Genomic DNA, 27852 nt, shown 5'->3' on the forward strand with positions numbered 1-27852 from the left:
ATCCTCCAAATTTTACAATTGCCTCATTTGGAGTGAGGCATTCAGTTGTAGGTCCATAGGACAATGGTAGAGTATGATTATGGTGGAGTTGGAGGATCACACAACACAACTCATTAGTTGAGGTACAGAAAAACGTCACTTCCTCCCCAGTGAGAGTCCAACTGGTGGTGGAAACATTCTTCATTATAAGATATTGTACCAAACTGCACCAACCCATCTTGTACTGTTCAGAGGAAATGAGTCATATGTGTATCAGGTTCTGCTAGATCCACAGACAACGATGAATGTTGTCTGCCAGTGTGTTGGTGAACAGCTGCAGTTTTTGCCTTATGAAATAATCACGTCATTAGTCAGAAATGGTTTTAGATTTCACACCCTAAGACATGAGTTTGGAACATTGCTGTCTGAAAGTGATGGAGAATAAAAATTGTTATGAATTACAGGCTTCCACAAACAGAGCTAGATAGATGTGCCACAGTGAAACTTCACAACAAGCAACCAAATCCTTCCCTTAAAGAAAACTTTGCCATCTTTTGCTGAACAATAACCAAGGTTTGACCTGAAGGTTTTCTAGTTTATTGCAGCCATCCATTCTGCTATAGGAAATAAACGTAAATATAGAATATTGCAGTAAGTCATAACACACTAGAAAGAAAGTATGTTTTTATGTCCTGTGTCATCTTGACACAGCACAGTCACATTTTCACATGACTATTATCGCACAGCAGTGCAACACAGCAGGGGTTGAGGTTATTTACCTTGTTTTTCAAGAAGTATAATGGTCTGAAACTTTAAAAAAAGCAATATAGAATAGATTAACTTTTTTTAAAACTGAAAAAAAAAGAAAATAAAAGCTTTTTCCAAACATCAAAACAGATTGAGTGATTTCTTTAGTGTTAAACGCAGACAGAGATGGATTAAGTGGAAAAAAAAAGAATAAAACCCCAAAGGATGTCTAGTAAACTACATGCTTAATCCAGGATAGAAGCTTCACATCTCTGCGACAGTGCCCTGTGACCTACTTATTTAATCCACAAAGGGACAATGAGGACACACAGGTTCTTCTGTCTGTCCTTTAAATCTTAACATCAGCTCCTTACCTGCTCCAATTTCCAGTGGAACTCTGCTGGTCTGAAGGTGTCCACCTGAGTAAAGTCCCTCCTCAGCAGGAATACCAGCCGGCAATTATGGACATACAGCGAGTAGTGATGACGATTCATCTCTGTAGGAGAAAGACAGATGAGTAGGCACCAGGGAGCAAAACTCACCACACCTACTCATAACTGTCAGGTAAAGTCAGTCTGACATCTGACTTCCTGAATCCACAGGAGACTGGGACAGTGGCGCTTTCACTGACTGAGGCCAGCTGTCAGATATTCATCCCCACTTTCAGTGCAGATATTAATACGGAACTAATGCCAATTGCATTGCTGCATAAAAGTATTACTAAAAATGAAATTATTTTTAAAAACATTTCTCATTTGCTGGCTAGACAAAAACTGCAAGTGAAAAGAAGATAGCAGTGAAGTATCAAAAATGTAGTTGCTATTTGAAAATCATCAGTAGCGTCAGTTTTTGCACAGGAAAATTAAAATAGATGGGGTTTTATGTATGCAGAGTGTGTATAGTAAAAGTCTATGTAGTGTTCAATTTTTTTCAAAAATAGGGCAACAAATTTTTGCTGCTGTAACTAAAATCTGGAGTCCGCTAAGGTTGAATATAAGTTCCCTGGAGATGGCCCCTAACTTTAGATCACAGTGCAAATCTTTGTCACAGGCACCTGAGCTAGATGGGCACAATCAATTTGCTGTCTGTCCCTGTCTCTTCCAGGCATTTGCCAGGAAGAAACTTCAGAAAAGACAAACGACTCACCGGTTTTGTCAGAGTTACAGAGCAGCGTCTCCTTCTCAGCTCTGAGCCCGGGGCTCGGTCCGTGCTTCATCCACGTTGCGATTGTGAACTGGTCGGTCAGATTCTGGGGAACCACCCAGTCGGGGATTTTGGCTGCCTGATGCCCGTCAAACCTGAAGATCAGGTCGCTGTCCCGTCCATTGTCAGACACGAGGGAAGCTGTCCAGTTGGTGGCGGCGCTGGGGGCCGGGAGGAGGTCGGTGCTACCCGATGAGGCGCCTGGAGGTCACAGCAGTGGGAATGAAGAAAGAGAGCAACACAAGATGTGTCAATAACAATCATGGAAGATATGTGGTGTATATTGCCTTAACCTTGGGTATGATTACTTATGAGTAAGGAAGATGACAGGGCTTAATATGTAATCAATAGAGCAAGATGGATAGAGGATGCAAGTATTGATTCATGGCAGATGAAACTAACTTTAAAAAGAAGAGAGATGTGAGTCATTGTCCATAAATTTGGAGCATAGCTCACAGCTGAATTGTGCCTCTATGGAAACCAGAGAGGACACCGACTGAGCACTGTGGTTACACAATGAGAGGAGACGCAGCAGGCACTTGCTGAGGAGGACAAAAGTGTGGTATGAATTGTTTACAGCTGACACGTTTGGTATATGATCCCCACAAGTCCTGACAAAATACACCGATCATCACTGCACGGCATTAAGTCATTCCATTCCTTTTCCCTCTGCGAACAGCTCCATCATTCCTTTTACACAATAACCTCAGCGTTTTGAGATCAGAGAGGTCTTTCTTTCTCAGCTGTCACCTTGACAAATAATATTTTTGCCACATTGCTCATCTTGTGCCTTGACATATTTGACATGCTTTTCAGTGATCCGTCATTTCCTTTCAAGATGTTGCCCTCAATAAATGTTCTGAAGATTTCTTTTTTCAAATTGTCAATAACAATAGTGCTGTTGTTGCCTTTTATTTCTGCTGTTCTAATGTTTATATTTGGTTGATATAGGGTTTGATGGATCAGAACAAGGAGGAGCTGAAGTTTTCTTGGTCATATGCTTCAGATGTCATATCTGTAAGATTTTGTAGATGCCTGTGGAGTGATTTCAGCAGAATAAAGTCCTTGGGATTTCTGGGTTAACTTTATCTTTTGTAATCATAATTATTTCATCCTAATTTAGTTGATTAAAGTAGGAAGGCCTGAGCTGTCTGTCTTGATTCTCAATAATTAAGTTTCGACAGAATGTTGGTAAACTTCTAGGGACAGGAATTCATGCATTAGCTTGGTATTTTTCACAGTTTTGAGTGTGATTCAGAGTTAATTGTTGAGGAAGATTAAACAATTGAATACCGTACATCTTGCTAGTTACTGAACAGATTTTTAACTTTTAGCTAATTTAGTGTTTTGTGTTATTTTGTTGTATGAAGAATGTTGTGTTATTATACAGCTCAACCTAATTTTTTTTTCACCACCCACCACTGCATTGTAGACTCTTATTTTGAAACAAGAAAGGATGTAGATTTGTGTTGACAGTTTGCTAATAAAGTCTTCTAGACAGTCACCAACAAAAGCACTGAAAAAGCTCACAACTCTCTTATATCCTGACAGAAATTGCATAAATGATGTGTAGAACTGTGAGCATCCCACGACTGGCTAACCATTAGCCAATAACATTGCTAAAATAGGCAGAAGCTTCAAGGCTTTCTATATCCACCTATTTGTCCACTCATTTTTAATGAGTCTGTCTGTTCTGCCAGTACCAAGGAGTTTGCACACGTAAAGCAAAATTTGCTGACCTTGCTGGATTCTGTGATGGACTGAAAACAACGCTTATGGTGCTGTATCCAGTTCACTCACAGCAAAAAAGGGAGCTAATTATATTTCCTGTGTTTAAACTAACATTAGTACCAAACTTGACATAGTGAGGCAAGCAAGAGAAAAGAAGTGGAGAAGCTCATTTTCTTCTCTGATAAGTCTGATAGATATTCTGTTTCTACTGGCTTTCAGGGTGAATGTGTCCATGAATGGGTGAATGACTGAATGACCAAATGTAGTGTGAAGTGCTTTGGGGTCCTCTGAACCCAAAAGCACTGGCTTGTACTTTCACTATACAAGTACAAGCCATTTACCATTTACCATATGTGACTCGGCACACTGAAGTTCAACGTATCTATTTTGGGCACACGTTATATCTTTGTATTACAATACTATATTTAAAAAAAGTACCCTCCTGATTTTTTTACCCTGTGTACTCTGCCTCATCTCAAGTGTCTCTGTTCAACTACATATTTTAATAATTACAATTTCTACAAAAACAACATCATTCATGATTCTAACCAAAAAGGGAGTGAGAGTCATCAATTAATCTGTCAGTTTAACAAAGAAACACATTCCTGTTGAGCTATCAGTATTTAATATTCTCTTTATTTTTCCTTGGGCTCCGTCTGGTGGCAAACCCTCGTCTTCCTCAGCGTCTGTAGCTACTACTGCATTCTTATCTCCATGGACACTACAACAAGTCAACTACAGTCCTTCATTCCCCCAGGGACGTCTGCATGCACTGTCCCTCAAAACAGTGCTCAACTGACTACATATCAGATTCCTACACTGTGTAGGTCTTTGCACACTTTGTCCAAACAAAAGAAAAAAGTTACCATCTGTTACCGATACATTTTATTTAACTTAAAATCATTTTCATAAAAGAAATCTGAAGTATTTTCAAGAATAGTTTATTACAGGAGGACTTATTAGAATTTCTTCCCCACAGTCTCCCAAATGTTAACTAATACACAAGACCGTAATTGTTATTCGATGTTAGGGTCTCACAAAACAAAGCACTTGGCAAGTTATTTCAGAGGTGTTCAGCATTCTGGGCGACTGCCAGCCACGTGTGTTTGACGTTTTAATGCACTTACACTGGTTGGCTAGTAGATGGCAGTGTTTGGAGTGGCATACGCTAAACCAATCAAGATGCCTTTGACTAGCTGCCCACCCAGCATGAAAGGGACACCAAGTGAGTTATGCACTGCAGGTAAGATATTAACTACTTACAACATTTTTAACAGAACCTCACTTGAAAAATCCTGGATAGTCCCTTTAAAGCAAATTTTGAAATGTTTCTCCACTGATGAATGCTAATGCAGCCCAATGATACAGAAACCACAGCACTGTTTAGAGATGATATTGGACACTGTTGTCCAAATGCCACAGGCATCTGCTCATTTCTGCTAAAAGCACATTAGCACATTAATTGGTGTTTTTCCTCCATCTCTAAAGGTCTGATTTTCCTCCCCTGCCTTCTTATGGCACCAGCAATGTTTCAACTCAACTAATTAAATTCCCTCAGTAAATAAAAACTGATCGACTTCTCCAACACCCAGCTGCAAATGCCGCTTTGCCCAATGTCTCTGTACATTATCTGAAATTGATTGTGCTTTAAAAAAGCAATTACAATTTATTCTATTTGCTATCAGATAACGATTATGAGGTGCCAGAAAAGAGCTCTTTAGTGGTAAACCATGCATGGACCGGGAGCCGAGGGGGGTTGGGGGGAGGCAAGGGAAGCGGGGGTGGGGATTATGCATTCAGATGAGCTGGAGTGGGGCTTGTGTGAAGGCCGTTAGTCAAAGATGATGACTCCTGCCCCCCTGCTGGCAGCGCGGTGTGGGCGGGGCAGAGGGGATGGGGAACCTGGCTGCTTTGTTTGGACTCTGGGGACTGACACGGCGACTCTGCTGCTCATCAGTCACTGAGGAGGGCTGCATCCAGGGCGGCTAATGCCCTCGCTCCGTCACATCATTAGTGACACAGCTTTAAGTTGCCTTTCTGGTGCCTTCATTTAGCACAGGGGTTTACCAGGGACATAAGTGGAGATAAGACTGTAACACGGGCTGAGAGCTTTTAGATGTTAATTTAAAAAGGGCACAAGGAAGGCGCCTCAGGCCCTGTCTGACCCTGCTTCTCTGAGTGTTGACTTTAAGCAGAGAGCATAATCCTGATTTCATGCTCTCACTTTTAGTCTGCTGCTTCGCTTCTCACTACATCAGCAGACATACACAACGAAACCTTCTGTCAGAATGATTTGAAATCTCCAAATGATGTGCACATATAGGTTTTGCTAAAGGACTCATAGGCGTTGAACCTTTGCATGTTTAGTCACGTTTCAACCACAGAGTAGTGCAAGATTGTGAAGTGGAAGGAAAAGTATGGAAAGTTTTCCACATTTGCTACCAATACAAATCTGAAAAGAGTGGTGTGAATCTGAATTTAAACCACTTTAGTCGGATCCACTAAAAGGAAATTGTGAACAACCAACAGTTTTCAGTAGTAATCTACTGACAGACCCTACTTGTGTGAAATTTAGGGTGCTTCGGGTGCACCAGAGTTTGTTTTCTCAGAAAGTTCACTTCGGTTGGGATGGTGTGCAAGCTTTTAAATTCATGTTTTGACAAAACAAGTAAATTGCCTGAAGTCACAGCTCACTTATAAAGAGTCTGTTGACATACAGAGGGGGCTGCACAGTGGTGCAGTTGGTAGCACTGTTGCCTTGCAGCAAGAAGGTCCTGGGTTCAATTCCCAGCCCAGGGTCTTTCTGCATGGAGTTTGCATGTTCTCCCTGTGCATGCGTGGGTTCTCTCCGGATACTCCGGCTTCCTCCCGCAGTCCAGAAACATGACTGTCAGRTTAATTTGTCTCTCCAAATTGTCCCTAGGTGTGAGTGTGTGTGTGTGCATGGTTGTTTGTCCTGTGTGTCTCCGTGTTGCCCTGTGACAGACTGGCGACGTGTCCAGGTTGAACCCTGCCTCTCGCCTGAAATGTCTTGTTGGAGACAGGCACCAGCACCCCTCCTGACCCCGCTAGGGACAAGGGTGTACAGAAATGGATGGATGGATGGATGGATGGATGGATGGATGGATGGATGGATGGATGGATGGATGGATGGATGGATGGATGGATGGATGGATGGATGGATGGATGGATGGATGGATGGATGGATGGACAGACATACAGAAGAGAAATAAACTATCTAGTGAACTAAAAAGAGGAACTGAACCAAACAAAGACAATTATGCATATGATTTACAAACAATCGTGGTGTGGAGACATTTTAATCTTATTTTAACTTCTGCACCTGTGAAAACATGTTAAAACCTCTCACTTTCTACTGTTTGTCCTGGACTGTTGCATTTGTTTCATAGATAGCATTGTGCAGTAGAATGCAATACAAAATATGGAGTACACAAGGGAACTAGTCAATATTTTTCACTTACAGTCTTCAGAAAGTTGGGTATAGGCCCACCTGCATTGAGCTACTTTGGGTACAAACACAATCAAAATATGCTTCTGAAACTGCTACACATTTTTATATACTATATAAAAATTAATTATTTATATTTCATTTAATAGTGTGCAGTACATATACTATGTTTTAAAAATTGTTTTTGGGACATTCTTATTTCATATTAACTGATGCATCAAGATGTAGCTACCCACTGAACTGGCTGAAATTTTTATTGAAAACACCAGAGCACCAGCTAAAAGTGTTTGGCATTTATTTAAATGTAGAGAATCTCGTGCAAAATGGAGGTGCCTTCTCCTCACCCTAAAATATCATTATATATTTATGAATGGATTGTTTAATTCAGGGGTCTGCATGAGGCTCCAGAGACCAATGTGGCTCGTTGGGTCCTTCACTATGGTTGTTAAAAAACCAAATAAGAAATGGTTGTAATTAGAAAGGCAATTAGAAAGGGTGGTATTAACAGTTTATATGCACTATCCACATATAATAGCTACACTAAAAGGTTCAAGGCTTGTAAATTATTTTTTTTTGCTTCAAACACAATTTTAGTTTTTATTTGTACTTCCAATTTTATTTATTTTCCTCATTCTGCAAAATTAGTTTTTATTTATTTGTAAAAGTTGGATCATTTGTTTCATTCTGAAATCTGAATATATTGTTTGATTTTCTTAGTTTTCAAAGTAAGACATTTAATTTAGTACATATTTATGAAATGCATCGTTTTCACAGCTCCAGACAAATTTAATTTTGTAGCAGAGGTGTTAATGGCTGTTTGAATTAAAAATGTTGCTGTCTTATTATTTAGCTTGTAGGGATTGTAAACTAATTTTATTAAAGGCAGGGGGCGGTTTCTATTATCTAAGCTAAAATAAACATAATATTCTCAAGGAACTGATGGGGTTTCAATCTGTTATTGTTTTTTGCAGATTTTGTGTAATCCAGATCTATACAGTAAACATGTCCTGCAGTTTTCAGGGCTGTTCCAGCAGTGGTCAAATTTACATGTCACTCATGAGAAAATGTTTCTTTGCCAATTATCTTTCCTATTTTATGCCAAATATCTGCATTGCTGAGTGTGTAAAGTTGCAGTGTTGAGGCACCGGGGTTCAGAAAATACATTTAAACCTTTTTGGCATAACATTTTTTAAAGACAACTTCAACTTTCAGAATGAGACGGATATTCAGTATTGGCTCACTATGTGTTTTTGACGGTTAGAAATAGGGTTTTATCATTATTGGGACAATGATAAGATGATTATTTAAACTTCAGACTGCGTGTGTGTGTTTGTGGCCTCACATTTGATACATTGTAAGGCCAGTAAGAAGAAGTGCTGTTTTGGGTTATGGGTTAAATTTGGGATTAAATTGGGTTAAGATCAAGTTTACTGTTAGGCATGTACTGTCAGATGTGAAGACAGAAAGACTATGTGTTCATGTGTAGCACTCAAATTTTAAATGTTACCAGTGTTTTGAGTGTTCTGTTCAAAAATAAGATAAGTTTAGTAACCTGTACATTACGGATTTTGAAGTAAACTCCTGGCAACCACCAACTGTTGTGTTCACTAAAAAAGGAGATGCTGCTGCCAACTGGTTTGGTTAGCTGGCCTCTCTGTTGGGCATGTTACCAAAAGACAACCAGTTTAAAATGCCAAATACAAATTATTTTGGCTTTGTTTGAGGCCCTGTCCACACAGAAAAGTTTTTTTTTTCTTTTTCCAAAAACAGGAATGTTTTTTGCACTGCATCCACACTGAAACAGTGTTTTATGAGATCCAAAAAGGATGACCAGGTGCTTTGTGAGCTTTGTCAGGTGGAAATGACAGAACACAAACAGCCAGGCAAAAGAAGAAACCTACCACAAAGTTTCTGTAGAGATTTCTCTGAGTAGGTCTCTCGGTCGCAGCCCTTCCCGATGTGGCTGGTCTGCAGCTCCACGGTGACCCTCAACGAAGACAGCGGCTCACCACAGGTCTCAAGGTGCATATTGGGAAACAGCTGCTTACTGCCTGTCCCTGGCTCATAGTCCACTCGTTTATTAAAGCCTGAGAGAAGGAAGAGATGGAAGGACAGAGTTGTAAATAAAAGGGACAATCTGCTCTTAAGTGGTAAATTATCAATAATCACAATGATATGCTGTGCTTTTAATATGGCACATTTTATGACCCCTTCTCTTGATTTTAAAAGTCCATCAAAAAAAAAAAAACATGCTTTTCAATTTTTCTGGTTCGTGGTTGTTTTGTTATGACAAGTCAGTATCTTCCTAGGACAAAATAGCTGGCTTATGAAATTGTGCCTCTATTTTTGGAGTGCACTGCCTGTCTCAGCAGCAACAGTCATTATGCTGTCACTGTCCTGTCAGATGTGAAGATATCATTCTGGTTTGGAAATAAGTTTTCATCTTTGATGTCCAATCTTTTCCTCCAGTCTTTGTGGTGTGCATTTGTGTTCAGCTTGCAACTTATACTGAAATTAACACCAGTTCTGTCAGAAGGAAACTCCAGCATTTTAGCCACATTATTGAGCTAACTAACAAATACTGGGAAAATGCATGCAAACCTTTGAATTTGGGGAAAGTGAAGAAAAAAAAAGATCTCTAAATAATTTAGTATTTTTGGTCATTCTAACTGACCTAAAACAGGAAGAATTGTTTTGCAAAAGAAAATAAGTTTGTATTTTTTATTAAATGCATTGAAACACCCTTTTTCACCTGCATGAGTTATATGATCACTGATGAAAGTTTTTCTTCACAATCCTTTAATTTGCAAATCAGAATAAAAAAAACAACAACAAAAAAACTTTCAACTATTTAAAACCATCGGTGTTGCTTGTGGAAATGAATAGCTGCCAATTCACCAATCAGTATGAACAGAACATGTAAGGAGCTAAAGGCAAACACATGGAGTCTAGATAAAAGCAGCAGGAGGGGATGAAAGAAATTCTGTTGTTCAGCAGCCTGTTAAATCTGCCATCTTCGCTTCCTCACACAATCACCATGTCATGCTCAAACACATAGGAACACACCGCATCTGTTTTGTTGCTGATTTACCTCCTCGAGTCTGCAACCGCTGTGGGCTGCTGCAGCACTGTTACGACGGGATTGTCCGTGATTGTGATAAAAATGTGCACACACCGTGGGGCATGCTTAACAAGAACAAAAAAAAAAAACTAAAAAAATAAGTGAGAAAAGGACCAAAGGCATAAACAGGCTTTGTTGATTTATTATGGTTTATACCTTTCTCTCCCACATATGTCTTTCTCGCCACAGTGGCACTGTGTTGTTCTTGGATTTATGGCGCAGCTTCTCACCTTTAGATCACTTCTTTATGTGTCATCTCTTTCTGTAGTCTGCTCTGGGAATTCACAGCTCAAAGGTGGTCAGGAACCAAGAGTAACAATAGGGACGCTACTAGCACGCCGTAGTGTGAAGAAGAAACATCAGAGCAACTGACCTTAGTTTAATGAGATACCAAAATGGATGCAACTAACACTTGCAATGTAACAAGTCAAATTATATTTTTGATTGTTTTTCATAAAATATCGCATTATTGCATTAACAAGAATGCCCAACAGGCTCTTCAGCTGGGTTTACTCTTGTACAATTCAGGTAATTTTACAAACAGGTTTTGTGCATAAGCTGGACTTTATTGTGGATTTGCTGCAACAATGCACACATTTTTACATGCAAATCAGATTTACATATAAACCACCACTTCTATTTGGTTAAATATATCTTAACCCCACACATTTTGCAATTGCTTCTAGCATAGTTGTGGCTGGATATTTTTGTCTATTCCAGAAAAAAAATAAATAAATAATGAACTGACAAGACGAAAATATGACAGGAATATGCCAATGGCTCCAATGGCTTAGCCTGCATATTGGTAAGGAAGGTCATCCTCTTTGTTAATAGCGCCCAGTAAACAGAAAATATTTTTACGTTTTTATGTTTGCCATTGACATAAGATGAGGTGAATATGCTTAAAAAGTTAATGTTCTGAGTGGCACCAGTCATTTAAATGTTGCCACTAAATTGTGTTTTTACAATTAGCTTAGCTCAGTATAATAACTTGAAAAGTGTTTTAAAACAGTTACAAAAATTACCTTTACCAGTTTTGATTAGACACTTAAAGGAAATGTCTCTAAGCTAAGCTACTGTGCAAAAGTCAATCCCTGAACTAAAAGGTAAATAAAAAGATTAGATTAAAAAACATGGTTTTGCTATAGTTTTCTGCCCTATATCTCTCTTTTTCTTGCTGTGTCATACTGGGACTGGGACTGCATCATTAAGCAGTTTCAAGATGGAGTAAGGGCATAGCAGGTTATTTAGCAATAACTTACTCTCCAGAAAACAGAGAAATGACCTGTCTGTGACTCGGCTTTGACTCAATATGAGCCCGGCTTTACATCGTGAGAAATGGAGGAGAATGAGGCAGCACCTGGTTAAGGATTCATGGTGAGGAGTCGGTGAAGGTGGAAGGAAATATGAGCTGTAATGAGCTCAGGATGGAGGCTGCATATAGAAAGCCACGAAAGGCTTGGGGTGTACTTGAACATGAATCATTTAAGGTTTCTGGGTTAGAGAGCAGTGGACAAACAAGAGGTAAGGTCTGCAAAGACAGATAAAGATTATTCTATACCTGTTTGAGTGCCATTGTCATTATAGAGTTGGCTTATTATTGACAGCCGATTTAACGGTCTTGAATTATTATTGTTATAAGAACCTGAGATGAATACAAAGTTTCTCAAATAGTTTCTTGATACAAGATTCTAATACCTTAATCACACTAATGTTCATCATTAATTTATGGAAACACACTGCATATGCACTTCATTATGGCTTTTCCAAGAATCTGACACTGCACTAGACATTTTTTGATCTCCAGCTAAATCAGGAAGCCACAAATGTTTTTTTAGTCCCACATCACAGAGCTGCCACACAAAACATAAGAAAACATAAAAGAAACTCTTTAGTTGTTTATAAATGGACAAAGCCACAAGCCAATCATATGCAAATTTGTAGATTATTCCTAGGAAATACTGCTTTATCTGGAATTAAAAACAATCATTCATAAGAACACATTTTTTAGAATTTTTTGTGACTTTTCTCAAAGTCAAAAGTTTACATATGTTTGATTTAGCAAAAAGGAATAATTTTGGTAATTCTAACTAAGCTAAAACAAGAGAAGCTTCATCTGATTTAACTTCAGGTAGTGAGAAAAAAGAATATTTGTGTCTTTTTTTATTCATATATATAAATATCTGGTTTAAACTGTATGTAAAAGCCTGAGCTAGTTGCTCACTTGCAACTAGCAGGCTGTGTGGGAATTGACAGAACTATTGAGCAAGCGTTTGTGTAATGTAAATGCACACAAATCAAGTTATTGTTTGTTTGTTCATATATATATATATATATATATATATATATATATATATATATATATCACATACAGAGATCCCTCACTGCATGCACAGATTGGCTGCTGCTTGTTCAACTTGGAGACACAAAAATCGCGCCATATAATCCTACTCTCAAACCGTCTCATGACAAATATTCACCTTCAGATCTTTCCAGAGTTATGCTTATATAAACAGGAGATGGGTCCAAAACAAACCAGAAGGGCCAAGTTGTAGATTGCACTGATTTCCTGTGAGTTAGAAGTCAAATGATGAATTGTGTGCACAGGGTGTGATGTGAACTGCTATCCGATGCGTTGAAGACGTTAACATTAAGAGAACAAAGGAGCAACAGTCACGGTAGCATGGACAGCAGTGGATCAGCAGATGTTCTCCCACACTAAAGGGCACATCACTTTCTGAGAGACCAGAGTCAGTGAGTTAGAAAGCAAAACAATGTGAGGTTGAAATGTAAGCTGTTAGGGGAAGGAGAAGAGAGAGGCATTTTCTGCACAAAGAAAAAACCTATTTATTCTTTCACACAAAAACAACCTTGTATCAGTGCCTAATATTTAGCTCTGACATTTATTTTTAATAAAGGAGACACTGCTGTAATAAAAATAAAGATTTTTTTGCCAAGAACTCATTGGGGAAAAATAAACTCATTTCCCTTCAACATATTTGTTTTTTAAACACTACTGTGTTTACCCTCCACTAATGTGGAGGGTAAAACCAAGCCAAACAAACAAAAAAAAAAACATAATGAAGTTATAATTAAAATGCAGAAATCTGTTGTAATTTGTCACTATGCACTTGTAGGATTTTCTTACTTAGGAATATAAAGCATTTCCACCCTTTCTATATTAAACAGCGGTTTAATTACTCACATTTTTTTTTAGATCAGTCATTGCAAGATAACATGCTTGTAGTAATACTTTGCAAAGAAAAGGGTAAAAATAAGTAATTGCTCTACTTTGTTCAATAGTAGTAAAATTAAGTTTGCTGTGTTGCCAAGGAATAATATCGGGAGCCGGAACCTGAATCCTAGAACAAGACAGGAGCTCTGACTTTGAGCTGTCATGGATTTCTTTGCAATGTCCTCTGAACGGAAAAACGTAGACACAAAGTAACAGATCTTGAAAAGTCGATGTTGACCTTCATGTTGAACTGTTGTCCTTGGATCAACCTTCCACACAACTCGGGTCCTTTGGTTCAAGTTTACTCTGCATCACCAAAATCGGAACCAAACGTGGAGAAGCAGCATTCAGTTTCAATGCTCCAAAAATCTCAGAAGACTGCCGAACAGCCGAAGCACTGAGTTTCAAGACTATTCCTTGCTGTGAAACGTAACTCTGTGCACTACGGTTAATCACATAAATTTGAAAGGCTTTGAAGTCGACACCCACTCATCTAGTCCCAGATATTCTTCAATTACATATGAAGGGCATCAATAAAAAAAAGCACCCTGGAACAGGTAGGATTCATTATCAATACAAGCCTACTCAATGGCTTTTGACCCTTTGATGTACAAGAAAAATTGGAATGAGTTTAATAATGACTCAGTAAGAAACCAGAAACTTGCATTGTAAATTGAAGGACAGTTACCACACAAATACTCTCAGATGAAAGGATGTGTGGTTATAAAAAATACAAATGAAAGAAAATGCATTCAAAGTAAAAATAAGTTACAAGTTCAAATATCTCAAGAAAAATCCATTCAGAAAAATTTTCCATGACATCCAAAAAACATCCAACAGACATCCTGCAGCATCAAATAGAAAACCAAACGGCAACCAAAAATCCTAGCTGAGTGAACATTAATGTTTTAATCTTTTGTACGAGTAGATATGAATGATTAACATGAAAAGTGGTTGCAGAGAATTTTAAGAAAATGAGGGCAGAGTCTCTGAGCAGAAGAAGATATGTGTTTCCATCCCGATCCACTGCATGCCTTATAAGGAGTTCCTTTCCATCTCTTCTGGCTGTATGTCACTTCCACACATCTCCTTGGAGTTGTGGGAAGCTCCTCCATCAACGACTCCACCGCATGCTTAACCTTGACAGTGTCAGGCGAATCCCTTTCTGTGGCTTCTGCTTGACCTGAAATAGCTGCATCAAATGGTCTGAAGGACACCTCTGGGTCCCAGGCTGGACTGTCTTTTCATTTCAGACTGAGGGGTGACCTCACTTCTGTGTGTGCTTGTGTGTGAGAGTTAACAAAAGCATTTCAACAGATGTTTCAAATGAAATGGCCAGTGAATGTAGTCTCGGAGGAGGAAAACGGGCTCAACTAAATGCAATCTCATTCTCTGGTGAGTTCTTGCTTACACCAACTATTATTTCACAAAGCAAAAACGTATATGATGTTAATTTGATATTAAAGATATTGCACCTCATATCTAGCTTGTCACTTTGGGGGTCTGTGCTGTCAGCTGTGCAAACTTTCCTTCCAGTGAAAGGCATATTAAACATTTAAACATTTAAAATGCTCTCACATGTAAATGTTGATCTATATTCTTTTTTAAAGATGTCTCATCAGTTGCTTGTAGACATTGATTTCTGTTCAACTCTTTCAATGAATTTAGCTCATTGATTTGACACAGTGTAAATTTACATTAAAATGTCTTCAATTGAAACAGGTAAAATGAACAAGACATATAACATTCTGGCTTTAGTCATTATAAAAAGAGATTTGTTTTGATCGCTTATCTATAGAACTCTGATTCTTTTCATCCAGATCAACTGCTGACTTGTTTTTATGTGGTCTCTGAATTATTTAGTCCTATCCAAGTCTCTGAAGGAAGATGCTGATATCAGGAGAAACAGGTACGTTATGCGTGGAAAAACAAACAAAATGCTACAAACAGCAGAAGCACAAATACTATAGAGACATACATCTAAAAGTAATGTAGGTAGTACTTTGAAAATGCAAATTTGAAGCATAGATGGCATACCACAGAGCTCTGAGCTGCAGCTCAGCTCGCTTTAAAACTGTGTGGGTTTATTATGAAGCTATTAGGTCTCTACTGAGATGTGTGCATGAACACAGCACAGAACTCACATGGTGGGCCCAAGAGCTCTGCTCTTTGTGAATCTAAGACGGAGATGAGAGAGAGAGAGAAGAAGCAGGGAAAAATGAAACAACCATGTGGAGTCATTTTATTATTGCAGGAGAACAAAGTCCTCACTGGAGTTGTAATGGTACAAAAATGTACTTTCTTGTGTGTCTTCCAGTTTTCTCCTTACAGTTTTTGTTGAATCTTGAATATGGCAAGACAGAAAGATCTATCTAAACTATCTAAGTTCGTTTTGAAGACTGGGTTGTTTTGAATGGAGGAGTGAAACTAAAATGGTTAAAAACAAAAGCACAAATATGTAAATGGCACAACAAATAAATCAATGCACTTAAAAAAAGAATTTTTCCTAAAATGTTATAATTTAATACACTTTTATAATTATTTTTTCAGTTTAGTTTTAGGAACTTGGAAGCTCATATTATAAATTTCACTGTTTAATTGTTTTTTTTCTTTGTAGTGTAATTACCAGTCCAGCTAATTCAACATATCAACTTATATCAACTGGTAATAGGACTGGTGCTTGAGAAAGCTTCAGCTTTAAATCAAGAATCTTAGTTTGCATCCCGATTAGCTAGTGTAGCATTAGCGCTTCTGCTAACGTTAAATGTTCTTGGTAGCTGAGCCTCAGTGTCCCAAGTCAGATAACGGATATTAACAGCACAACTTGGTTGTGGTTATTAAAGAAAAGGCTTATGTTATCAGTTAGATTTAATTTCTATTACATTTTATGCATATCACTAAAAATGCTTGTGAAATTATAATAGTTTGTGTCATACAGTACAAATTTTAAACATCTTCCTTTTTCAAAAATAAAAAAAAAAGCCTTTATTTGCTTCAAAGTGAAGCTGCACAGATTGTAAATCTTGTGGAGCGCCCTGTACAGAGTGCTCACACTTCTTTGCCTTTTTAAATTAGGGAAAGTGACAGATGTTCACATGAGAAAATACACAGGTGGATTTATGGTGGCTGTGTTCCACATTGGGGAGCACCTGCTGCTGTTCATGCTGGTTGGTTCCCGTGGTAAACTGGAACACCGTAGGGAACAGAACTCTCATTAATTTTATTAATTCAACTCTCGATGTTCCTGCTGTGGCGTGTTAAAAGTTCTGCCCTGAAAAAGGTCTGTAAGCTTGCAAACGGGTGCCTTAAATTGGGAAATATGACTGATGCCATTGAGCCGACATAATTTTTTTTTTACTTTAATAAATTATCTCCTAAATACAACTTATTTTTCTGAAAATTTGAGTGATTTATTTCTTTCTAAAAACACCTTAAATATGTACCAAATCATGCTTGCTAGTCTCCATGAGATACTATAGAAGTAAAGTGTTATCACACCACAAATCAAAAGGTAAAAACCAGTCACATTATTAAAAAATAAATAAAAAATGTATATATGGGCGACTGCTTTTTGAAAGCCACTGGTGTCCTTGCATTTCAAATGACAGAGTTCAAAATGCATGCTGTGTTATGTGAATGCCTGCCCAAAACCCAAAAGCAGAGACTAAAACTTGTCTGAAAATTAGATTTAAGTTTCAAAAACAAAGAGGTGTCATGCTTTTTGACAAAAAATAATATAGTTACAGATATAACTAAATGTAGGAAGACCACAAGGGATCAGAGTTTGTTCACTGTTTGAGCTACTTATCTCTAAAGACTAATTTTTAGTTAGCCACACCCTCGGTCATTGCTACATCTGCACCTTATATATACAAGTTTGAGCATGAGTGGGGTTTCAAATAAATCTATAATTATGGTATACTTATGATTTATATATATAAATAAACAAATAAATAAGTAAATAAAAATCTTATCAACTGTCCCGATTCCAATTAAAATGTCCGTCTTCTGAATCAAAGCTAATCAGTTTTTTACTTGACTGTACAACAACAAAATTACATAAATAATCCAATTGACTAATGCAAAATCCCCTAAAAACATCTAAAAACCGAAGATGGATAAAACAAATTAACTCCAAAGGCATGAATTGCTTAATTTTAACAGCGGTTCAGGATTCGAACAGCTTGAGGCTGAAAGTGTATTAGTGCAGTGGAGAAGGACTCCTCAGATTTGACCTTTCATATATTTTAAATGTTTTCCTTTCGGTCATTTTCAAAATGTCCTCCATTAGATTCCAGATCTATTCAAAACAGTAATAAACGTGGCCATGAAGTTATGCAATATTCAGCGTTCAAGAGCATAAAACTTTGGGTATGATAGGATTAAAGAAGGAAGAAATCATGCCTCCAGTTAATTTTGATATATTTTAATTGAGTAATTTGATATTATATGAGACTAATCCACATTGATCCAGTTTAACATAGAATAATCTCCCCAATAACAAGTGGTTTGTTTGATGGGAACAGCTCAAAAGTTTTCTGAAGGTGGAAACAGTCTTCCATGTTCTCACCTCCACTGACCCACTCAGCTCCTTTCACCATCCGTCTGCAGGGCCCTCTTGTCTGTCATATTGCAACTGTGGTACCGTCGTAAAACAGAAGTCACTCTCAACCTCATCCCTGTAGCACAACGGGAGTATACTGGTAGGTAAGGCGGTTTGTTTCAATTTCTTCAGAAAATGCCGTCTCTGATTTAATGATCTCTGTGGTGTTCCTAAACTAATTTATTATCCACTCTCTCTGTGGCATGATTGTTGATGCTAAAGGATGTGTGTTCAGGTTGTGACCTCCATGACGCTGCTATATTGAGTAATGACACATCTATTACAAAATTGGTAACAGGGAGGGGTACATTTCTTTTTATTATTTCTTATTTTGCAAATCGTTTTGGAAAACAAGAGACCGGTCGGCAGATGTGACTAGAATAGTGGTATGTTGGTTATCTCATGGAATATTTTCTTGTGCACACAATTAAAACGCCCTGATAGTTTACAAAGCCCATCTGCTTCTGTAGACAAAAACTCTGAACTGCGGTGAGCTGCCATCATCCTCCTTAAACTTAAGGATGTTAAGCAGAGACAGAGATACATGGTGAGGAAGGGAAGATGGATAGAAGTGCTTAAGAAAATGACGCATCATCACACTTTCACACAGCTCCTCATCTCTGGACGCTTTGGACGAGTGTGTGCGTCAGTGTATCGTCAGTTAGTTTTTGCAGATCTTTAAATGTGTATGTAGATGTGTGGAGGTCTGGCATGATGGTTGTGTGAGTATTGCAAGTGTATCTGTGTGTGGAGTCCATGTAAAAATGCTGACACCACATTTAAGTTCGGGGGTTGGGGGGGTGTCATCATTACTCATCCCCGCCATCGGTGGAGAGAGCCAATTTCGACTCTTCTCCTCTTTTACCTCCTTTCCTCTGCACCTCATCCCCCTTCATCTCCCTCCACTTCAGAGAGCCATGTCTCCGATTTCTCCTGCTCCAAATTGCCCCTAAAACATTCATTCTAATGCTTTCATGCTCTCTGAGAGCCTTACAGCCCACTTTGTTTCCCTTCTTGAGTTCATTTAACCAGCTCTTCCTTGCTGAGCTGGAGGACTTGAAAAATATATATTTTTTAAAAGTAAGGCTTCTATAATGGGGTGCTAGAAGACAAACATTTTAAGTAAGATAATAGAGTACATGAATTTTCTTTCGTGAAGGTACAATAACAGAAGATTTTATGTAGCCACCTCATACAGTGCATGAATAAAATTATCATAAGGATGGCATAAAGTGGAGCCTGTGTACAATAACAAGTTTACCCATTACTGCTGTTGAGATATGTGTAGTTTATTGCAAAAGTTCGACTGTCAAGCAGCGTAACCACCAACATGTATTCCTTCTTTTGATTAAAACAATAGTAGGTTGCCAAAAGACCAGCTTGGAAGGAAAAGCTGCTGATCATTAAAATGTCTGCGGCTTAGTCTATTTTCCCCTTCCCCCCATTTTCACTTTGTCAGTCTATTTTACTTTGTAGATTAGTTTTTAATTATTAATGGAGAAACATTACAGGTTAATACAAGCCAAACATCTTGATCCTTTTTGATTTTAATTTTGGGATGAGCTATCTGTAAGATCAAAGTTTGCTTTTACTATTGACTTTCAGATCAAATGGATGGGGGGTTCTGCATGAAAGCATGAGGTGACAAAAACATTTTTATTAACAGTTTTATCATTTTGTGAAGATAATTAGGAAAAATGTAACAAAATAGCACCGCCCATCATTTCATAGAATTGCCTTCTGATTCATGACTGAAGAATATTGTTGCTTTTTTTGAGGAACAGATAAAAATGTGCAGACAAAGAAACTTTTCAATAAAAACATGCTAATGCTTAACTATCTACTTTCTCATCTTTTTACCTCTTCAGTGTAGTTAATTTAAAGTCCTTTAGCTTAAGAACTGAAGTTCAAAAGCTGCCTAAAAACTATATGTAAAGTCAACTTTCAGATATGAGTGCTGACCAACTTAAAAACGGAACAATTTACAAGTATTGGAAAACCAGAAACGTTCTGTGTAAAAAAATAAATAAATAAATAAAAAAATCAGAATAATCAGAGTTTAGACATAAAATTAGTGCAATTAACTTAACGGGGTGTCAGTTTTTACAGCATTCTTGTCTTCTTTGTCCACACCACTACAGTGGTACACTAAACAGACTCCATGCGTTCTACACACTCTGTCTCCTCCAGGGGGTCCCGAGGGAACCCAAAGCTTTTTGGGATATACGCTGTGATCTTTGCAGCATATCTGCCTCAGGGTCTGATCTCTCCAGAATGAGGCGTTCCAGCCTATGGCTTTTTAGCTGCTATCCAAGCCTAAATGTGTACAAGACCGAGTCAGAATTCAACATAGTGGTGGAGGAAAAGGTAAAAGGATCTTACAACTTGCTACTAGATTCACTGTTTTATCTCATCTGTTAATGGCAGACACTTTTTTGGTCCCCTTGTCGTCACTCTGTGCATTTTTAGTCAATGTCCCCCTCTCTCTCTAAGTGCATTTGTAAGACTGAATGCTGAATGTTGTCTTGACACTGAATTGCCACAATAAAGAAAACAACAGTCTAAATAGGGAAGAGACAAGGACTTAGGCAAAACCTCAGAAAATGATTATTGGAAAGAATAAGTGCTGCCCAATTGCCCCAAAAAAGGATGTACAAGATTTTGACAGTTGGGCTTTACTATTCCTCTGCTGGTGTTTTCGTTTGTTTTCCACAATAAACAAAAGGTAAGGTTTTCTTGTATATTTACAGAGTGAGATAATGTCACTGCAATTCATTAAAAATATATTTTTTGTTTTCATACATATTTAAAAGGGGAGCCAATAATGTAACTATAACTATATGGTGTTTGCTTCGAGATCAAAATAAATCATCTTTATCAATACAACTTTATCACACTACCCACAAGCAAAATCATGTCTGTGATGTAGCAAGGCTGGGCATCTGATTTGAGAATTTAATTCAAAAATCTCTATTTAGTACAAATTCCTACATTGGACTTACTTAAAAATGTATGAGGTCCCAGTTGGTCTTCTGTTTGATGATTTTACTGATCAACAAACTGTCTACAAAAGTCCATCCATCCATCCATCCATTTTCTTACACACTTGTCCCTCAGTGGGGTCAGGAGGGTTGCTGGTGCCCATCTCCAGCTAGCGTACCGGGCAAGAGGCGGGGTCACCCTGGACAGGTCGCCAGTCTGTCGCAGGGCAACACAGAGACACACACAACCATGCACACACACAGGGGCAATTTAGACACACCAATTAACCTGACAGTCATGTTTTTGGACTGTGGGAGGAAACCGGAGTACCCGGAGAACATGCAAACTCCATGCAGAAAGACCGGGGCCGGGAATCGAATCCAGAACCTTCTTGCTGCAAGGCAACAGCTCTACCAACTGCGCCACTGTGCAGCCCTGTCTACAAAAGTTGCAATCAAAAATAATCAGTTTGATCACAAAGTTTTCTTGGTTCTCAGGAACTTAACTTGAACTTAACAGTTTTATAAAGGTCGTCATTTCATATACTTTCCAAAAGCTTTCCATTTATTTTCAGAATGTGGTCTCCTAATTGCAGGAACTAGGTTGTAGACTTAATTAATGATGACTAAACGAGTTACAGCCCAAAACGTAACTTTGCCTGTAACTTGTTAGTTAAGATACCACAGGTTATCGGTGATATCTTAATTAACCACGTCTTTACAATGTGCTCCTCTCCTATTTTCAATCTAACTCAAGTAAGGCCATGCTACAATTAAAAAACACTTCCAAATGTAATCTAATTATAAACTAGTGGAATGAATAGAGATCATCAAAGGCTTAATTTAGGAGAGTGTTCTACTCTTGCTTGTTGTGGCGTTTCGCAGTAAATATGCCAGCCTGTAAGGGTGTCAACTAGGTGAGTATTTTCACAAAAAAATAATACAAATATTTTGAATAAATTATGAAGTTTGTCCTGACAACAGAGTCTAGGTTAGGGGTCTGCACAAGTGCACAGAATCAGTGTCACAAAAACAGCAGTTACATTTACCAAATGTGAAACCCTTTAAGAGAAATAAACAGGCTATTTGATTTATTACCAAGCATCTTCACAACTAAAACAAAAATGTCCTTGTGCTCTTTGCTCGGTTTGTTTGTTTTTTTCTCTCTCTGCCAATCTTGAATGTGAGCTTTCACCAGTTTTCCATCAGGCAAAGGGTTTGTTGTACTGATGGATAACAGCATATACAATGCTTAAATGTAACTAAAGATTCCATGTTGTAGTCCTCAACAAACAGGACTTGTGTAGCTGATGCAGACACGAGATCACTTCAAGTTTTTTATGACATGTAACTAGGCCTGTCGTAATAAATCAATTAATCGCACGATAAATTAAACCTATCGACCTCATTTTAATTATCGGCTTTATCGTCTCTTCCTGCGTTTTTTCTTTCTCTTGATGACACTGAATGAAAAAAGGCTCAGCTCCAGTGCTCTCCACTTCCTCATTTCCTTAGTGTAATGTCCAGCGTACACGACACGAGTTGTCTGCCCATTTTCAAAACCTGAGAGACTACACATTGGCCGACAGAAATCCTAGGTATAACGGTTCAATCAGGTTCGTATAGTGTCGTGTGGTGTCCAGCCACATGGGCACAAAATAATGGCTTCAAGTCCAGTTAACTAATTTTAAAACGAGGCATTAATCAATGCTTTACTAGAATCTACCTGTGATGCATTTGGCTAGAGTCAGCGTAAAGTCCTGACTTAATGAAAATCATTATAACCTATTTATGTCACGTTAACAAAGAACAGCTGAAAACTTACCGGGTTTATCAACTGCGGTAGCAATTTGGTTCCAAATCATCTCCTTATCATTTCTATATTCTTTGCACGAAATGTTGAATAAACAGTGTTACCACATATCATCTCCAATGTCCGCTGGACTTCGGGTTGCGCTGTGTCAGCTGTTTGGGATTCCCCTCCGTAATTTCCCCTCAGAAAGAGCGGAGGAGAATCTGCGCTTTCTGTTTGGCTACCTGCCACATTCAACAGGCAGCGATAAGCTCCCAGTAATGGAAAACCCCTGATTTAGATCGGACCGGCCATTACGATCTAAATCACACTACAGGATCAATCGATCAATCAATCAAATTTTATTTGTATAGCACATTTCAGCAGCAAGGCAAAGTGCTTTACATAATTAAAATAAAAACAGAAATAATCAGTGAGAAAGAGAGAGATTAAAAAAATAAAATAAAATAAAAATAAAAAAACAAAAAACATTACATCATTAAAACGTCGAAAAGAAGAAATTAAAAACATTGAAGACATAAAAAGATGGAAGACATCAAAACCCACACTCTAATCCTAATTTAGCCATAAGCAACTCTAAACAGGTGAGTTTTCAGTTGAGATTTAAATGCAGCCAGTGTTTCAGCTGTTTTACAGTTTTTTGGAAGTTTGTTCCAAATCTGTGGTGCATAGAAACTGAATGCTGCTTCTCCTCGTCTGGTTCTGGATGATCGGTTACAAAATCACCAGCGACAATCTTAGATCGGCCAACGATCTAAGATTGTCGTAAGGGAAAAATAGCTGCAAAAAAATCATGTGAACTATTGCATCAGGTAGTCGGATGTGCCCATCTTCTAAATTTAAATCTAGTGATTACTGAAGGGCAATATAGTATACAGACTTCATAATCTGCACTCTTTTGGTTGAATGCAGTATTGATTTCCACTTTGGCTTTTTGTTGTTTAGTTTTTATTCAAGTATGTTTTTTGTTAATGGAGACTGAGAATCCATTTTATTTTTTGTTTTTGGCTGTTTTGTTTATTTAGTTCATCAGTTCCAGTGTTATGTGTTCTTTTGAAAACAAGGTGCATCTATCTGGCAGGAAATTGCATGCATTATTATGTCATTTCCATTAAATCAGTGTCAAAAGGTCTTGAAACAATATGATTTATCGCAATAATTTTTTAGACAATCGCTCAGCAAAATTTGTTATCATGACAGGCCTACATATAACTTAAGTATGTTTGAAATATCATCTCTTCCAAAGCTCCTAAATGGAATATAAACGTTGTCCTTACAAGTTAGCTACAGACTATATGCATTTGTGCCAAAGACCCAAGACGAATACCATATATGCTGCTAGATGTAGACAGCAATTAACTTCTCAGAACTTTTACTCATTAGGGCCTTGAGGTCCCATGATCAAGATCTGTGATTGCCCCCATACAAAACTAAAAACTAAAGGAGACAGAAACTTTTCTTCTGTGGCTACAAAACTTTGGAACTCCCTTCCTCCAACTCTTAGATCAGTGGACTAAGTGGCTTCCTTTAAAGGAAAGGAAAACTTATCTTTTTGAATCAGTTTTTGCTTAAATCTGTTCTGTGCATTTACTATTTTGTTTGTTGAAGCACTTTGTGATTTTTATCTTGAAAAGTGCCATATAAATAAAGCTTTACTTATTTTAAGGTCTTTTGTATGCTGGTGTTCCAATGGACAGCTCTCAAAACTGATGGTTTCAACTTCAACATATGAGAGCATAATAAAACAAAAGAAATAAAAGTAGCCTTACTTCTCTACTATTGTTAATACAGAATCATAAATTCATAATATGCTGGAATGAAGACTTTGCTTACAGTGACTGTGCTCAGTCTAAAAGTAAAATCAAAGATTTAGCAACATATAACATTTTCCATAACTTCCTTTCACTGTTAAAGTGTTGTCTTAATTGTTTTTGGATGGTTTCACCCTAAAAGTTACAGCATCTTGTCACAGTTTCAGAGTTTGGGAGGATTGTCGTAAGACGTTTTTGGGCAATCACCAGTCACTATCAGACGTCTTAAAAGGATGAGCTCAGACAAAGTTCGACAATCCTTCACATCCAGAAAGTGCTTTCTATTTTCTCTCTTTTCCTGGGCCTGCTTTTGATGTTGTCAGTCACTGTCACAATTAAACACCATACTTTAAACAGTTTTTCCCATTGAATGCATATTTTTCTATATCCTCCTACAAAGATCACATAGCAAACCAGCAAAAATGCATTTTATAGTGGTTTAAATTTCCTCAAATTCTTAAACTAAAGAAATATTTTAAATGATGATTTATTTTGTTACTGGATTATTTTTGATAAAATATGTCAGATGGAAAAATAACTGACAGGAAGAAGGAAAAGGAAACACAGAAAAGTGGGATCAGTCCCGCAAAGGTAAGCAAGATGCAAGACAGACATCCCTGCAGAAACAGATGGAGGAAGTAACGATTGTAATAAGGGAAAACAAGCTAATACCAGAGCGGGGATGAAAAGTGCTAAAACAGCATTCAGACTGAGATTAGAGTACGAGCCAGAGAGGAGGAAATGGGAAAGGGAAGTGCCAAGCCATTTATTTTTCTTCTCTCCTCATTCATTCCTCTACTTTTTCTTCTTATCGCAGGTCGGGCTGCTGACTGCCAATACGCAGACACACGGACACGCACACACATTTGTACTTCTACCTATATTAAGACTTCCATTAATTTTAGTAACTGCATTTATGCCTAGCCCAGACATTTTCCCTAAACCAAACCAGTGCTATTATTTTCCAAACCTTAACAATAGCCTAGCCTGTAGGCATAAGGATGTGTCAGAAATGGTCTTAAATAGGATAATTCAACAAGCGTGCACGCACACACACCCAAGATTTGCTGGGGTATGCCAATCAGCAGCAGTTATCAAGCACGCAGTACATCCACATCCAAGTTTCCGATGATGAGATCACACAAACGAGATTGTGAAAATAAATATCCTAATAAGTTGGAAAAACATTGCAAAGACATGAATTGGCTTAAACAAAAAACTCTGATAAATTGAGAGTTTTCTGGAGCTTCTGTCAGACTGGGCAGCTGGAGCTACAATCCAGTAGCTTGCCATCATCAGAGTGTGAATATGCCCATTGAGATTGCAATTTGAGATAAAAGGGCATTATAAATAAAATTGATTATTTTTATTATTATTATAAATTCAGTCATGAGAAGTCGGTCTGGACCAACTGAAAAGACTGATGCAGTTCCTTCGCCTCCTTTATACTCCAATGCAATTCACACAGAAACAGCACCCTAAGTGGTAGTAGGAAAAGGAAATATGATATGTTTTTGGTGCCGTCTAAAATATAGATTCCCATCGGTTCTTTGACCTCTAATACAGTATGCGCCGTCATTGCTTTAGGTATTAATGTAAAGGTGTAAATCACAACTGACAAAACACAGGAGGGCTCACTTTGTTACATTTCTAGGAAACGCTAGCTGTTGTAGGAGCTGCCACACACTACTTGTTTGGTGGCAAAGATTTAAGCTTTGGGTATAGCTGAGCTGTCAGATAGACAAGTCCTTCAGACGAAGGGGTGCTGTGTATCACTGTGCTAACACAGCACTATGTGTACAGATATGAAGGATGAAAGGCAAATACCTACCTTTACATTTACAGTTTAATGTAACTTTCACCAAGCTTCTTACTAGGCATGGCTCAGATTGCAGATTAAAGGTATAAGCCAGTTTTGAAAAGTTGCAGTTTCAGTGCAGATACCATTCAGCTTTACATTTAGATACAGTTACGGTGGCTTTACAATGAATATTTGTCATGATGCTCACAGACACTGGTAATTATTGCCTGTTCATAGAGAACCTTTGTTGTGAGTTGGCGGTCACTTGTGTATGCTAATAAAAGGATGGAAATTTGTCGACACAGTTCCTCTTTTTAAAAAGAAAAGTCAACATTAAATGTTTCAATGTGTAAAGAAATTAATCAGAGAGTCACCGGCCCTGACTTTTTAAGATAATACTGTTTTGAAACATTTACAAGCTCTGAGAGTCTGCTGGCATAATAAACTCCCAGGCATTTATTTATTTTTTATTTTTTTACAGGAGTACTGTCAAAACCTTCATTCTGCTTTTGTGTATCTGGCATTCATATAAGATGTGCCCAGACCACCTCCAAAGTCAGGGTTTGTTCAGATGGGCAAACCATTTCAGCAGCTTGTGTCCAGGATATTGTGCTTTGAGATTTAATTGATAAGTTATGAACGTGGGTGAGGAACATTGACTCTTACCTACAGTGCAATTGTCATACAGTGCACCTGAGTGTTTCACTGTATGACTCTGCTCTCTACACCATGCAGACCTCCAGACAACATCCCATTCAATCGATCCATCTCCCGCTAAATCCAAGAAGCCGTGTCTCACCCCAGCCACTTAACACTACATAATATACCTTTGGACATATCTCAAATCAACAACTTTCAGATAAGACATATTATAGATCGCCTTTTATGAAATTACAGTCCTGACATGCGGTCCATGCATTTTTAATTTGCAGTCACAGCTACACTACATGTAAAAAAGGATGTACATTTTTTATCCAGTTTATTTTTAGAACCATTTCTGCAGTGAACATTTATGATTATGAAAAGGAGTCTTACAACAACAAGGAACAAAAACATCTCAGTTAAATGTGTAAATGCTGAAGCTGTCCACATTCAGGATGCAGATAAAACTTAAATACCACCTGTCTTCAGAGTGAATGATTCATTCGACTTAGAAGATAATGGCAATATGAAAATTGTAACATACAGTGAACATTTATGCTTTATCTCTGTGATTATTTTCTGATTGTTCAGAAAGCCTGGCTCAAAGTAGTAAGTTCTGGCTATTTACCTTGTTTGGGAACAAGCATGGGCTCAGTTTTAAAAGTGGGCTTCGTAACTCAGAGAGAAGAACTTGCATAAAAGTTTATATATATATA

The 27852-nt window shown here is 37.9% G+C and overlaps 1 protein-coding gene across 1 annotated transcript in view; it reads right to left on the bottom strand.

The window, feature by feature from the left end:
• Nucleotides 1–27852, bottom strand: part of LOC103474938 (calsyntenin-2) — a 280107-nt gene that overhangs the window by 54364 nt on the left and 197891 nt on the right. The window contains exons 6-8 of the mRNA XM_008426222.2: nucleotides 9031–9216; nucleotides 1873–2130; nucleotides 1101–1222 (exon numbers count right to left, since the gene is read on the bottom strand). Coding sequence (XP_008424444.1) covers nucleotides 1101–1222; nucleotides 1873–2130; nucleotides 9031–9216 — 566 coding nt within the window. The remainder of the gene's footprint in view (nucleotides 1–1100; nucleotides 1223–1872; nucleotides 2131–9030; nucleotides 9217–27852) is intronic.

Source organism: Poecilia reticulata, linkage group LG13 (genome assembly GCF_000633615.1).
Source record: "Poecilia reticulata strain Guanapo linkage group LG13, Guppy_female_1.0+MT, whole genome shotgun sequence".
In the NCBI taxonomy this organism is placed as follows: Eukaryota; Metazoa; Chordata; class Actinopteri; order Cyprinodontiformes; family Poeciliidae; genus Poecilia; species Poecilia reticulata.